Source organism: Petromyzon marinus, chromosome 5, assembly GCF_048934315.1.
Source record: "Petromyzon marinus isolate PM22_M1 ecotype Great Lakes invasive population chromosome 5, UKy_Petmar_22M1.pri1.0, whole genome shotgun sequence".
NCBI classification, from domain to species: Eukaryota; Metazoa; Chordata; class Hyperoartia; order Petromyzontiformes; family Petromyzontidae; genus Petromyzon; species Petromyzon marinus.
Window position 1 is genome coordinate 12,310,863 of NC_133671.1, and position 15,116 is coordinate 12,325,978.

Sequence of the window (15,116 nt, forward strand, 5' to 3'; positions counted from 1 at the left end):
TTTTGAGGCAGGAAATGGTCTTTGTTAACTTCAACATCAACCCCTTGATTCCAGAATCTGTCGTAGGCTGAAAACAAGTTCATAAAGGCCGCGCCGGTCTTGGAGTTTTTCTGGAATCCGGCGTGATGTGTGTAGTAAGGAAGTGAAAAAAAACGGTGATAGCATTTCAGTGTTATGATGAATTTGACACCACTCTCTGTACAATCTCCTCAGTGGTCCTAGTTCAGCTTTAACCAAGGTTGCACCTTGCGAATTGTTTTTACGCAATCATGGGGATTTCGATGTCGATGTGGATGATGACTTTTGGGGAAGCTGGGAGTATTTTTTCGGATTATTGAAGTGTGCTCCCACTTTTATTTTTGGAAACGATGGTGAGGTCTGAGTTGTAGTTGCGTTGCCAGTGAGCAGAGTGGAAAGTTGCTTGCCACTTGGGATCGAAAACCAGGTGCAGATTTTCGGTGGACATCCAGTCAGTAGCTTTTAAAGTCGCCAATGTATAGGGCTGTGTTTGGTGCACTTGGGAGTGCTGGCTTTGGCCATTTTTAATTAGGGGCTCTGTACACATTGGTTATCTGCAGCTCCCCTATCTTGATGCTGGTGGTGTAGGTGGCTTCTTTTTCATTGTTGCTAACGCATATAACTCTGTGATGGTGTTCTTCACGTATTTGGCCAAGCTATATTTCGGGTGGTAGTGGCTCGTCATGAGGTTATATCCATGGATGTGGACGCTACTGGCATGTAGGGCATCCAAGACGTGGGTTTTCTGGAGCATTAGGACATCATAGTTACCTGTGTTCATTATGTTCACGCGTGACTTGTGTTGTTGCTCTGGAGATTGAGAGATCGATGGTCGATATTCGGTTGCTGCGTTGCTGGCATTCGTCGTGATTTCTCACTGAACAGTGGGACAGGTGAAGGCTGCCATCTTCCACTACATTCACCGATTTAGAAATTGAGTAAATAGGCAATTGACAATGCATGTTGTGTGGTGACATCAACCATTTCTCTGTGCTCAACTCGATTGATATTATTTCGAGAAAACACGCTGCATTTGAACCAGAAGAACCTGACTTACTGTACGTCTCTCACCATGAATAATTCCTACCTCTGCGCGGTGATGCATCTTGCACACATGTATCAGCCAATACAGTTTATTGGGAGAATCAATATGGGAACAATGTGTATTATACCTACATCTTATTCAACACCCAATTTAGATGCTGTTTGTACAAACGTAATGATTTGTAAGAATGCAAAGACCCGAGGAAAAGCCTTAACCAGAGCAATTCTATATGAATCTGATGTTATGCGACGAAGTGGAACGTATATTGTTTTAATTGTTTTCAATACAATACAACAAATGGTAACTATATTGAGTAAGGCTTGACGTGTGGGTCAAGCCTTACTCACATAAAACATGATGTTCCACAACCATTTATATGCCACATGTACGTTAAAGCATGGTAAATAAGAAAGCGTGGAAAGAGTCCTTTGCAGGTGAACATTTTCATTTTGGGGAAAGAGGGGAGGGGAGTAAATGTTCATCGGTAATGTTAAAATAACATGGATGCATTTAAGAATGCGATGCCAATCCATTATTTTGTCCTTGAAACCAAATTCAGTTAACGTTATTTTTCAGGATTTAAGAGACATTTAATGATTCACCCACCCACCTCCTCCCCACAAAGTAATTCAACGAATTATGTTGTGTACAGTACATGTATATACTTTTCAGCAATCTTAATCGCGAAAGCCTACGTGTTAAACCAATCTTAATCAAATTCAATACGTATGCATCTATGCTATGCATGCATTGTGATTTAAGAAGCTAGTTCAACGCATATTATTTAGCATTCAAGAAGTGGCACCGCGCCTGTAAGATTTATGACGACCACAATCTGCACCGTGCACGGTTAAAACTCCTCTGCAGCCAATCACTCCAACTTTGAAATACATTCGCGCATGTTGCTTGTCAACAAGACAGGACGCTGCAGCTATCGCGCGGTGCAACTGTTTGCACACTGGACGTGCAATCCAGAAGGTCGCCGGTGTGGTTGGATTCACCGAGCGCAGCAGTTGCAACATTGGGCACGTTTCTAAAATTCCTCCCCTCCGGGCCTCTGTTCAACTAGCAGTGTCAATGGTGTACAGCACAATTCGTCTTGACGATCGGCAGGTCTTGTGTGGTAGGGGGGGGATGGGGAGAGTGGACCAAAATACCCGATCGGGGAAGTCTCTAGAGCTCTTTCTCTGCAGGGGCCATTCCACCAGCTGTGGCGTGAGAAAGCAATTGCAGGGCTGCACCTTGAACAGAAACACATTGCAAATCAACCTCTCCACCAATACACACACAACACGTATTGACTCAGCACATAAGCTCAATACATTTAATTATGTTAGAGAATATGCCTTGTTAAACGTTCGCATTAATATTAATGAAATGTATGGCACTCTAATTTAGACAAATTGACTGCGCTGGGGATAATGATTTACTAGGACTTGCAGTGCGTTGAGGATAAAATGGGGCAAGCGCAGCGTGTGGTGATGGGGGATATTACACATTCTGTGTTGACACCATCTACTTTTGGGCACTGTATATTTTAAATATCCCTTTTGTTGAGCACAGCCCGAAAACACCAAGCTGCCAGCTGAAGTTGGCATAGATTGAGTTAATACAGAGTTTAAACTGCAGAAGATGTTTTGGAGCTCCAACTAATTATATTTACCCGAGTTCTGTGCTCGTTAACACCAACATTGTCATGGAAAGAGCATTATTCGTGCCGAAAATAAAACTGGATACGGCTGACAGATAAATGTCGATGGCTGTAAGTGAAGATGAGAGTCAAGTTTGTTTATAATATGAATAAATACCACATTAAAACATAAACCACAACAAATAAAGGCTGTTCTCCTATAGTTGCATTCCTGAAGAACACCGCGTTATGGAAAAAAAATCGCGTTATAATAAATATTATATAATGTAGGGTAATGCACAGTCCGCGACAACACGTGAGATGCGCATGCACGCTGAACAAAGATTGAGGCACGTGGGTAGCATCTGGAAACATCCAGCAGCATCCCGCCTTGTGTGATACAACGCCGAGGCAGCAGCACAACCACTTATTCCTACTCGCGCGATGTAGTTCTGTTCCCGAATACATTCATCGCGTCATATCCAATTCGCGTTATGAAAACACGCGTTATAGGAGAACAAACTTACTTTGTATCATTGCAAAGAAAAATAAAAAAAATAGGTGGGAAAATGTGTGACGAAATACACGACAGCAATTCGCCAGTTAATAAGTAATAAAACCGCATTGGAACACATCCTTAGAATTGTGCTGTGCTAAATCCAACAAGAAAACATTTTCCCATTTTATATTTCCGTCAAAAACAGTTGAACTCTTAAGTGGCTAAGAATAAAAAGCAGTTCCTTATGTTAAGCATATTACTCGGCTTATTTAGTTTATTTAATTATAGATTCAAAGATCGATACATTTCCCAAAAACTTGCTTTGAAATGTTTAACACCTGTCAAACATACACAAATGCAATGAGCTGTCAAAATACAAAATACTATACACACATGCGCATTGTATGTACATACAATTACTAAATACAATATCATATTCTTATAGTGTGTCAAAAAACATTGGAATATTCGATCATCCAGTCGTATTTATTTTAATAGTGAAGCAATATTAACAATTATAATTCATAACAAACACTATGAGTCATTATTGATTTGAAGCTTTCGTGACTGCAGGAATCCATACTCTTTGGTTCTTTTGGTAAAGTCACGTAGATATAAAATTTATAGATCACGACGTTTCGATCGCAACACAAGCAACAGTCATCAGGTGAAACAAACACAGCAGGATAACTGCTGACGTAGGAGAAAGCTGCTGCAACAAGAGGTTATTTAGACTTTTGGTGGGCCCAACCCAAGGATAAGTGGGCTGAGCTAGATTAGGAATTTATACGTAAATGTAAATGTCAATGTGAGACGGCTCCAGCAACCAGGAGTTGTGCCAATGAGAAGATTAGCATGTCAATGTCAGAGAACCGGGCAACAGGAACAAAAATTCCCGCAAGAGCAAGAGATACACATGGAGAGAGAAAGACACGGAGAGAGAGAGAGAGACACACACACACAGACACACAGAGAGAGACAGACACACAAGCACATAGAGAGAGACACACAGAAAGACACAGAGAGAGACACACACATAGAGACACATACAGAGAGAGATACACACATAGAGACACATACAGAGAGAGATACACACACAGAGACAAACAAACAAACAGATAGAGACACATACACGGAAATATCACAGCCAGTTATAGTCTGTTAAAAAACGAGAGCTCCCGCCACATCGAGGGAAAGGGGCAAGGGTAGCTTTGTTAGTGAGACACTTAACCCGTTACTGTAAAGACATTTAACCTGGTGATGTACTCAGAGAGTCGGAAATAACAGCTGGCATAGTCAGGTAGGATGGAAAGATCACAGTCAGTTAAGACTTTACTTGGTTAATAGCGTCCTTCCAGTTTGTACCCATCTTCTCGGTTGAAATTGTGTCTGTGTTTATATATCTGGATGGCTTCATGAACAAATCTCTGATGATAGCCGGTGGATTTGCAGAGTACCTTCGTCTTGTAAAAATCAATTTCGTGTGAGCCCACAGCATTAAAACAATGATCAGCAATGGCAGAGGTTTTTGGTCCTACCGTGTTTCAGATCTGCCTTGTGTCCGCGAACACGGTCCGAGACATTCGTTTCGATTCCCCAATGTAACTGCTACCGTAGCCACAACATAGAGTTTGTAGACACCAGGGTGTCTACAGTCACATCCTCTACAGATGGGATAAAATCACGGATTTTGTGTACTGTGTTGAAACGAACCTGGATCTGTGTTTGTTTAATATTTTGGAAATATTTTTGGTAACCCCTGCTATGTATGGCAAGGTGATGGTTTTGATTGGGTCCTCAAATGGTTGTCTCCCCATGGCTGGGGATACAGCTTTGCGGATTGTACAGTCAGAATATCCGTTCATCCTAAGGGCTTGGTGTACGTGCGCCAGCTCGCTGGCTAGGTGGTGCTGGTCGGAGATGCAATGGGCCCTATGGTGTAGTGTTTTGATGAGGGAATTCTTCTGGGCTGGATGGTGGCAGGGGTCAGGCTTTAGATGGGCATCCGTGTGGGTGGCTTTCCTGTAGACAATGTCCCAACGAGCCATCAGGTCTCTTTTCGATCAAACATTTGGAATGGTGAGTGAGACAGAGACAGAGTGAGACAGAGATACAGAGTGAGACAGAGACAGAGTGAGACAGAGATACAGAGTGAGACAGAGACAGAGTGAGACAGAGACGGAGTGAGACAGAGATACAGAGTGAGACAGAGACAGAGTGAGACAGAGACGGAGTGAGACAGAGACAGAGTGAGACAGCGATGGAGAGAGACAGAGACAGCGAGCGACGGAGAGAGACAGCAATGGAGAGAGACAGAGACAGCAAGCGACGGAGAGAGACAGAGACAGCGAGCGATGGAGAGAGACAGCGACGAAGAGAGACAGAGACAGCGAGTGACGGAGAGAGACAGCGACAGAGAGAGACAGAGATAGCGAGCGATGGAGAGAGACAGCGACGGAGAAAGACAGAGACAGCGAGCGATGGAGAGAGACAGCGACGGAGAGAGACAGAGACAGCGAGCGATGGAGAGAGACAGCGATGGAGAAAGACAGCGACAGCGAGCGATGGAGAGAGACAGCGACGGAGAGAGACAGCGACAGCGAGCGATGGAGAGAGACAGAGACGGAGAGAGACAGAGACAGCGAGCGATGGAGAGAGACAGCGACGGAGATAGACAGAGACAGCGAGCGATGGAGAGAGACAGCAACGGAGAAAGACAGAGACAGCGAGCGATGGAGAGAGACAGCGACGGAGAAAGACAGAGACAGCGAGCGACGGAGAGAGACAGCGACAGAGAGAGACAGCGACAGCGAGCGACGGAGAGAGACAGCGACGGAGAGAGACAGCGACAGCGAGCAACGGAGAGAGACAGCGACGGAGAGAGACAGAGACAGCGAGCGAGCGGCGGCCAGCAGAGAAACACGCTGAAGTCACGGGTGTTGAATGTGAAGAGTTTTGTAATGAAAGTGGCGTCGAAGAAAAAGGAAAAGTAGTCCGTGTGAAGTCAACCACTACATTCGTATCTCTTCCACAAGGAAGAACGTAGGGTGGATGTCTGGATGGCATCTGTCTCAAATTTCTCTCTCTCTCTGTGTCTCTCTGTGTTGTGTCTCTGTATGTATTTCCATATGTCTCTCTCTGTGTGGGTCTCTCTCTCTCTCTACGTGCGTCGCTCTTTCTCTGTGGTTTTTCTAGGTTGTGTCTATCTCTCTCTGTGTCTCTCTGTGTGTGTCTCTCTCTATGTGCTTGTGTCTCTTTATGTGTGTCTCTCTGTCTATGGTTGTCTATCTGTGTGTGTCTTTCTCTATGTAGATGTCCCTCTCTGTTTGTGGGTTGTCCCTCTGTGTGTGCCTCTCCCTCTCTCTGTGTATCTCTGTGTGTGTCTCTTTGTGTGTGTCTCTCCGTGTCTTTCTCTCTCCATGTGTACCTCTTGCTCTTGCAAGTTTTTTGTTCCTGTTGCCCGGCTCTCTGACATTGACATGCTAATCTTCTCATTGGCGCAACCCCCGGTGGCTGGGCCGTCTCACATTGACATGCTAAGCTCTCACATTTACGTACAAATTCCTTCTCTAGCTCCGCCCACTTACCCTTGGGTTGGGCCCACCAAAATCCTACATAAACTCTTGTTGCAGCAGCTCTTTCTCCTACGTCAGCAGTTCTCCTGCTGTGTTTGTTTCACACCTGATGACGGTTGCTTGTGTTGCGATCGAAACGTCGTGATCTATTAATTTTCTATCTACATGACTTTACGGAAAGAACCAAAGTGTCATATTTGTGTATTCGTAATTATCATCGGCTGCACAGTATTCGAATTGTAATATCGGACCATAGATTTAAACGTCTGATTTTTTTTTACAGCCCAATTAGAATATTCCGTGCCCTCCTACGAGCAAGTGCCCATATGCCATCCCACTGGCATCTAAACCGCGGGAATCTAGTGGGACAGTTGGTGCCCTACACAAGAGGTTGTGGTGGGAGGGTCTCTGGGTGGTTATGACAATTAAACGCTCCTCTCAAGATTCAAACTTCGCATCACCGGTTGTGGTGAGTGGTGAATTCATTGGACGCACGTACACACACACACACAGGTGCGCGCGCGTGCACAAACACACACACACACTCGCCCCGGCTTAATACGTCTCATGACCAGCCCGCGAAATTTCTTAATAGGTGTGCTCTGTGCAATCAGAAACATCAGCAGCAGCTGCCACTGTATGCCATTCCACGCCTCTTTAACAAATGCATCGGCAATTTGTAGAATAATGTGTTCAGGAACGGCTGTTAAATTCGATGCAAAGTGGCCCCGCTCAGCGAAAGTAAACTGCAGCTGCCTGAAATCACACACGCCTCCCATTTGATACCCCGATCTGCACACACAGATGCGCTGCGATCCACACGCATTACACACATGCGCTTGCTTATGCGCGAGTGCAGGAGAAGAGGCAGCCGCGTGGTCGGAGACGCTGCAATGAAGGGTCTGCCGCCGCCGCTGCTGCTGCTTTGTGCAGGACTCCGGCTGCTGTCTCTTTCAGCACCCAGTGGTCGTTCAGTACACGTAATGCATTGAGTGGATTGTGCCCTCTCTTTCTGTTTGCCTCAGCAGCAAGAAAGCAAGCGGTCTTTGCGCAGGGAACTCATACTCGTCACAATGTCCCTCGCAAGAAGTAGGTTACAGTTTTCCGTGGTGCTGAGCTGCATGCTTCTATCAATGGGTAAGTGTGTCTGAACATGCTTTTTTTAACGTAAGCATTTTATTGCAGTGTTTCAGTATTAATTGTATAAAATATAGTATGCATACACACAGATGCCCTGTACGTGTGAGTTAATGAAGTCTTGAACTTTGAACACAAAAAGGTATTTTTTATAAACTCTGTTGAATAAATATGCATAAGTCTTGTTAGGGATTGTGGTTATATCCAATGGTGTACGAAAATGCTTTCGGATAATGCACTGAAAATATAAACACCATTTCAACCCATAATTTCAAAATTATATAGGTACAACCCTAAATGGTACAACACTGTATGTGTATATATGCTGTATAGCTGTTAATTTAGTTTCATGATTATTTTTTTGGCTGGAGCAGTAGTGCAGTGGATTGTCCACTGTGCTATTAACTTGAGTTCAATTCCCAGCTCAAGCTAACATCATTGGCGAGTGACATCTGAACTGCTTCAGGGTAGACCTTCACCCACCTACACTGATCAGTGTGGTGAAGTATGGTCAGGCCTAATCCCAACACCGACATGGTGTGGGGAAGTCATCTTGAAACGGATTGAAAGAGGGATGTGTTTTGTTGTTGCTTTTATTAAATATAATTTATTAGCTATTCTTGTCACAATAAAACATATAATTGTCTTATTTTAAAAAGCCAAATACATTGTGGGGGCATGATACAGCTAATCTACCTGTTAAATATTTTTTGTAAGTCTATTTGGCTTTGCTTAATTGTGACATGTCGGTTGTAACTATTTTTGTAAGATACGTGATGACCCTGCATCCACCATTTATACCTGTACGCACGTACAGGTATAAATGTCACGTACTTTTGTGCTTTTGTAAATATATAACATGGGCCAAATATTTTAAGCAAATCCCACAGGCAAAGACTTTTTCTACACAGACAAAATAACATCGTGACCATATAATTGTTAAACATTTTATATACAGCATGACAAATGTCAGGCCAAGTTATAATTTAAACAAGAAATGATATTGCACTACTATGGCGTATTCCTATGAACTCGTTGCTCACACCTGTTTGGAAACGAACATCGAATGTAAAATCACAGGTCTCCATTTAGCTCCAAATGTTCTCCTTTTTAATGGCAGTTGACATTTGCCCCCCCCCCCCCCCCACCTTTCTTCATCCTCCACAGACTGGTATTTTTTTCCCCTTCCGATTATCTCCGCATTTGTTCCAGCTGCTGTATGATAAGAGGGCGCGTCATTATTTGGCAGAGGCATCACATCGCCGCCGGTAGTTATGGGTAACAATATGACCACGTGACTAATGTGGACATGCCCTAGCGATCGGGGTTGGGGGGGGGGGTGAGGGGGGCGGCAGCTCTCGAGATGTCCAAACCCGAGGACCCGACTTTGTCCAACCGCCACTCTCAACCTCCTCTGCAATCCCACCCTTCCAGATTCCCCATGGATGCGCTACTGATTGTGTAGCAAAACAGAGGGGGGAAAAATCCATGAATGCATCAGCAAGTGTCACTGTATATTAAAGACGAGCAGTGTGATCAATACTATATTGGCAATGTTGACAGATAATAACTTTAAAGTGACTTGAGATAGAATACATGTTTTTACATAATTTTTCACTTGCACATGTTCTTTGACAGAAACAACATGCCTTCAAATCTACTGCAGCTTTTCTAACTCTTACATACAAAAGGATAGTCATATTCTTGGTTCTTTCGGTAAAGTCACGTTGAAGGGAAGCAATAAAATAATTAAATATATAAAACAATACAATTCTCACGACGTTTCAACCGCAACACAAGCAGTCACCATCAGGTGTGAAAACCAACGGCAACAACAAAATGTTCTGAATACGTGCAAAATCTTCTTGCCGTTGATTTTCACACCTGATGATGACTGCTTGTGTTGCGGTCGAAACGTCGTGATAATTTTATTGTTTTATATATATTTTATTTTTTCCCTTCAACGTGACTTTACCGAAAGAACCAAGAATATGAATCACTGCAGTCACGAAAGCTTTAAATCAAAAACATAGTCGTAGTTGATGAATTGGGTTGTTTGGTGTTTGTTTGCTTAACACTGCCAAAAAGACATTGCTAATTGCCTACTGACTATATATAATATATGCTTGATCAGTGTGGGGCACCACAATGGCGAGCTGTTAACTCCCTCACCTGGTATATAGGAGGACGTGGGTTCAATCCCAACCCTGACGCCTGTACATTTGGAGTTTGCATGTTCTCCCCGTAGTCACGTGGATTTTTCTCCAGGGCCTCTGATTTTTCGCTCCACAATTAGAAACATATTTTTTGGAGTATTTGGCTGCTATAAATTTCCATGCGATAAGCCACTTCGTTGTGGCCCGGTCGCTTCTGAAAAATAACTATATAGCTCAGTGGGCCTTACCTGGTAAAATGAAAACCAGTTTATAGTGAAGGAGTTGAGTTTTTATTTATCTCATCTTTCAAATCTAAAATCACCAACCACATGACGTAACACTACCGTATGAGTATTTTTCTATTGTTTCAGATTATTAAAAATAAATTGATCTAATCTCTGTGACACTTAAAAAATTGCCTGTTTATAGTGTCATTTTATATTGTTATGGTATTCGTGTAACCAAAAACATAATGGTACTCTCAAATTCGCATTTTTTTACTGAATTTCATTTGCACGTATTCAGAAAAAGTATTCCTTGCCTGTCGTGGGTTAATTAGCCATCTTTTGTTTAAAATTAAAGCCGAAGGACAATTTTAAAAATGCATCCAATGTTTGATGTATGTATGTATGTGGAACTTCTTTTGCATCGTACGTAGCCAACCTTGCTCACTGGAGGTGCAGGGGACGGACAACAAACTAAACACAAAGCAGTTCTAAGGAAATTAGTTTTAAACTATATATATAGCTCTAAAGTGCTCTAGCACACTTATGTATTACAATTATAACTAAATAATACTCATCAGTCAACGCACAGGAGCCTAAATGAAAATTGTAAAGGCACTTTTTGTTCTCACTTTCAAACTCATTTTCCTATTGGCTTCTTATATTCTGGCTCAACCAAAACTTGACCATTGCACTCATCTTACTTTTGACATAATCAACGCAAACCATTTACAAACCAATTTAAACGATGAGCAGGGAAGGCATGAATGCATAGTTTTATTAAATGTACTCTAAATATAGTAATCAATGACCTTCTGTACTCCTCTCTCATGACAGGTTTTCTCTCCATCTGATTCCTTTGAACCTCATGGTCACCTTTGACCCTATCGACCACTCCATCCACTTTGAATGCCCGCATGGCTACGATGACTTTGTTGTTAATATGTCTGGTACTCTTTCCTGTTTCCATTAATACCAGTCACCCTGCTCCTTCAATGTCTCAACATGAGGGGTGTCCTGTTTTCAGAAACCTATTTTACTACAAAGCCCAATAATTGGTTCGACCCTTTATGCCCTCCTCCCTAAGAAAATAGTTACCATTTTCAACATTGACTACCGTTTCTACGTGAATGACACCCAAATATGCATCACCACGGAATCGCCTAATTCCACCTCGCTGTCTGCTTTATTGATTTATATCAACTCCGCCTTTACCTAGAGTCTTAGATAGTCTTCACTTCTTGCCAACTGACAATGTATAAAACACGAGGTCCTACTTATTGGCAAAAGGTCATAAGTCTATGATCCACCTCCTAGTATTGGACTTCTGAAATCTGACATTGAGCTGGTGAAGAATGTCTATAACATATCTACTGTATATGCCATCCTTCATACAGAGCTCTCTCAACTCTGCAGGATTTTCTATCTCTACTTGTGTGATATCTCTGTTTTTGCCGCATCATGTCTTTGACTAGTCTAATGCTGTCTTCTACAACCACCAAAAATCCCTGATCCATACAATGTTGCTTCCAGACTGCTTATCTCTCAAAAACACAGTTTGCTACAATAGCTCCCAATTTAATAAAGACTCCCTTTAATATTATCTTTCACCTTTTGACGATCCGAATTAGCCCTGCTCCAGGCCTACGTCTCTTGATTCATAATCCACTAATCACAGTCTCGTAGCATGTCATTTTGGAAAAACCCACAGTTAACCTCCCATGTGAGACGTTTGCTCCTTCTCCTCAGTTGTTCCGAACATCCATCATTTTCTCCCCCATAGTTGCCATCATTGCTGACTCTCGCCTCTATTTAAACCCAGGCTGAAGACCTCCATTTTCTTCCATACATTTGACTTGTGACCTCTTTATTAACACCCCTGCCCCATTTGCCCCACCTCTCCACATCCTCTCTCAAGTTTTCTCACACTCATCACCCTTCCCCTGGCATATATATACATTCCAGTATGTAGTGTTTAGAGATTGTCACATTTACTCTTGATAAGTGAAAATTGTATTTACATGCACAGCCACATTCTACTAAAATCTTGGCACATACTTTCAATTTTCCTGCCAATATTAATAACTAAGTGTTAATTTATTCTAATTTAAAAATGTTGTTTCTTGTAACAATATAGTTATATTTTGAGAAAAAATACTCTGCATTATTAGACTACAGCTACCCATTGATTCACTGTGACTATCGGGCATTTGCCCTCATCCATACAATACATTGTCCAAATTCAAGGCCATGCATGATTATTCATTATTTTTCTAAATATCGTTGATGTTATTTGGTTTGTCTTCCGTCGTGTTAATTCCATTTGTCAAAATGTAACATCTGCTAATTACGTTAATACACAATTGTTTCATAGATGCATACTTAAATGTGAGAAATATTTTAATTGATTTATAGATTAATAGTTACGTACCTGAAACACATGCAATAATGATTAAAAAACAAAGTGTTTAAAATCGAAGGAAAACAATATCATGACCATGAATGCACAGTTATATTTCAAAATAAGTAGCTTTCAGATCTCTGTTTTGCATATAAATAATGTGCAATAGATTACGAACCATTACACAATGAAATATGAACTGTAATGTTTGACAGATGCTTAAACATATTGACCTCTGTCAATTCTGTCTCAAACTATGATTTATATTTTATGCCGATTTGCTGCACAGTACATATAAAATTGGATTTTCCAGAAAGATACTTGTTTGATAATTGGCTTAAGCCCTCAGTTATAATTGAATTGTAACAAACAAGGTCCCTACAAATCAACATTATCATCATTATTATTTACCTGAGTTTGAATTTTATATACTCTCAGCTATATATACACATATCCTAAATGATCAATTTTCATTACTATTCTATTTTTGCCAGCTACATTGTTTTTGGTTATTCACTTCCTCGGCTACTCCTTCCCCTGGCAGCATCACTACAAAGCTTTTACTTACACGCTGTATTGCAATATTTTTAACAATTATAATAATAAAATATATTTGAAGGACAATTTGAGGCTAAAGATAACATTAAAAATAAAATTATGCACTGTCAACATGTTGTAGGAAACAATCCTGACATTTTGATTTAAAGCTTTCGTGACTGCAGTAATTCATATTCTTAGTTCTTTCGGTAAAGTCACGTTGAAGGGAAACAACAAAACAAGAACTAAGAATATGAATCCTGACATTGGCAAAGAGAATAAAACATATACCAAAAACAAAAAGGAATCCTAAAATTTTAAAGACAGTATCCGTAAAGAAGTAGTTTGGCAGCTGCTGCACTTTTGTTGGGATACCAAAATTTTATTTCCCTTCCCCAAGTGTATCTTGTTAGTCCCTGAGGTCCCAGAAGCCACTTTGGCTATTTTCTCTTTAGATAAGAAAATCTATTCCACTGCATGGCAGTCCTCCACTAGAATTTCTTGTGTCCTTAATTGGCTTCAAAAAGAGAATAAGTCCCTATTTTTATCATATGTTTACGTGTTGTACCGTTATGACATTTTCATATTTTTCAATTTGCATCTTCAAAAGATAGTCTGTGGAAAGTGGATTTATATTTGATGGTTCTACGTCAAACTTTAAATGCCAATATATAATGGATTACAATAATTATTTAATGGTTTAACTTGTTCAAAAGCCCATGTTAAATGTCAGCTCTGCATAGTCGAATGTATTTAAGTGATATAAGGATGGTGCACTATGAAGAGTAAGCTATTCAGTATGTATTTATATTGCACGCAAGTTGTTAATTAGTGGCTGTGCTATTATACAATCTAAGAGGTATAGGTGAATAGGATTTTGGGACAAATTAAAATAACGTAAAATACATGAAGGATTTCGATAAAATACAACCAGTCCAAGTAACCTGTGAAAGTGAACTCCATAAATCATGTATATTATTTCAATTATTTGGCTCTCAGTGTGTGTTGATTTATTTTTTGTTGACAAACGGCATATTTGGTATGACAAACTACACGTAGAGTATGAATGAACGTAACTCGTGATGAATGTTTGAATATTATCAATATTACTGTACGGTTAAATTCAAGAAAACAATTTAGGTAGTGGATTTTATGGAATTTATATATATATAGGCCCCTATGCTCTACTCGCACAAAAATAGAGCCACGTGGCATCTGCATCGACATTATTAGGGATCCTCAGGGGGCGTTAAGCATTACACGATTAATTTGTCGAGGCTCTATGCTCATGTGAAGCTGGAATGGATAACATTCTGTAACATGTGGCCTAAAACCTGCATTACCCTAACCATAGCCAGTGATGCCCATGGCTATTGGCAGAGTTTTGCATCAATCGGAGCACAACCACTTAAGCTGCCATGTCACCAGTCGCACAGCCCTCTGTGGGTATGGGGCATTTATCTATCCATTGATCAACATTTATTATCGATACACGCATCACATTCCATCTAAGAATTAATTATTCATGACGCATGCAAATTCTATGCATAGTACATGTTAGGGATACTGCCGTGGTGTCATGATTAGCATACTGGAATTTTTATTCAAGGGCCCTAGTTTCAAATTGATATCCCCGTGCGGTAGTTGAATCATTGGGCAGGTTTATGACCCCCCCCCCCCACCCCGGTTCTGTCTACCCAGCAGTATCATTTGAAACACAATAGTTCGCCAATCAGCAGGTCTTGTGTGTTGCTGTAAAGTGTGGGTACTCCCACCTCTTACAGGTTGTCTGGCCAACATGGAAGAATAGACAAAAAATGCACTCTAATTGTGGGAGCTCCCCAGAAAGCTCCATCTGCTCGAGAGAGACGGCGCTCCCTCTAGTGGAGGCCCT

The 15,116-nt window shown here is 41.3% G+C and overlaps 1 protein-coding gene across 5 annotated transcripts in view; it reads left to right on the forward strand.

Moving 5' to 3' along the window:
• The window catches only part of LOC116939056 (transmembrane protein 132D-like), a 229,964-nt gene that overhangs the window by 52,334 nt on the left and 162,514 nt on the right, over nt 1-15,116 (forward strand). Inside the window, exons 2-3 of one of the 5 annotated variants that reach the window (XM_032946940.2) lie at nt 7,051-7,236; nt 7,793-7,904. In XM_032946940.2, coding sequence (XP_032802831.2) covers nt 7,186-7,236; nt 7,793-7,904 — 163 coding nt within the window. In that variant the 5' untranslated portion in view covers nt 7,051-7,185. Of the gene's footprint in view, nt 1-7,050; nt 7,237-7,305; nt 7,905-15,116 lie in introns of those variants that run through there. The other 4 variants (XM_032946941.2, XM_032946943.2, XM_032946942.2 and 1 more) reach the window with 4 other exon arrangements.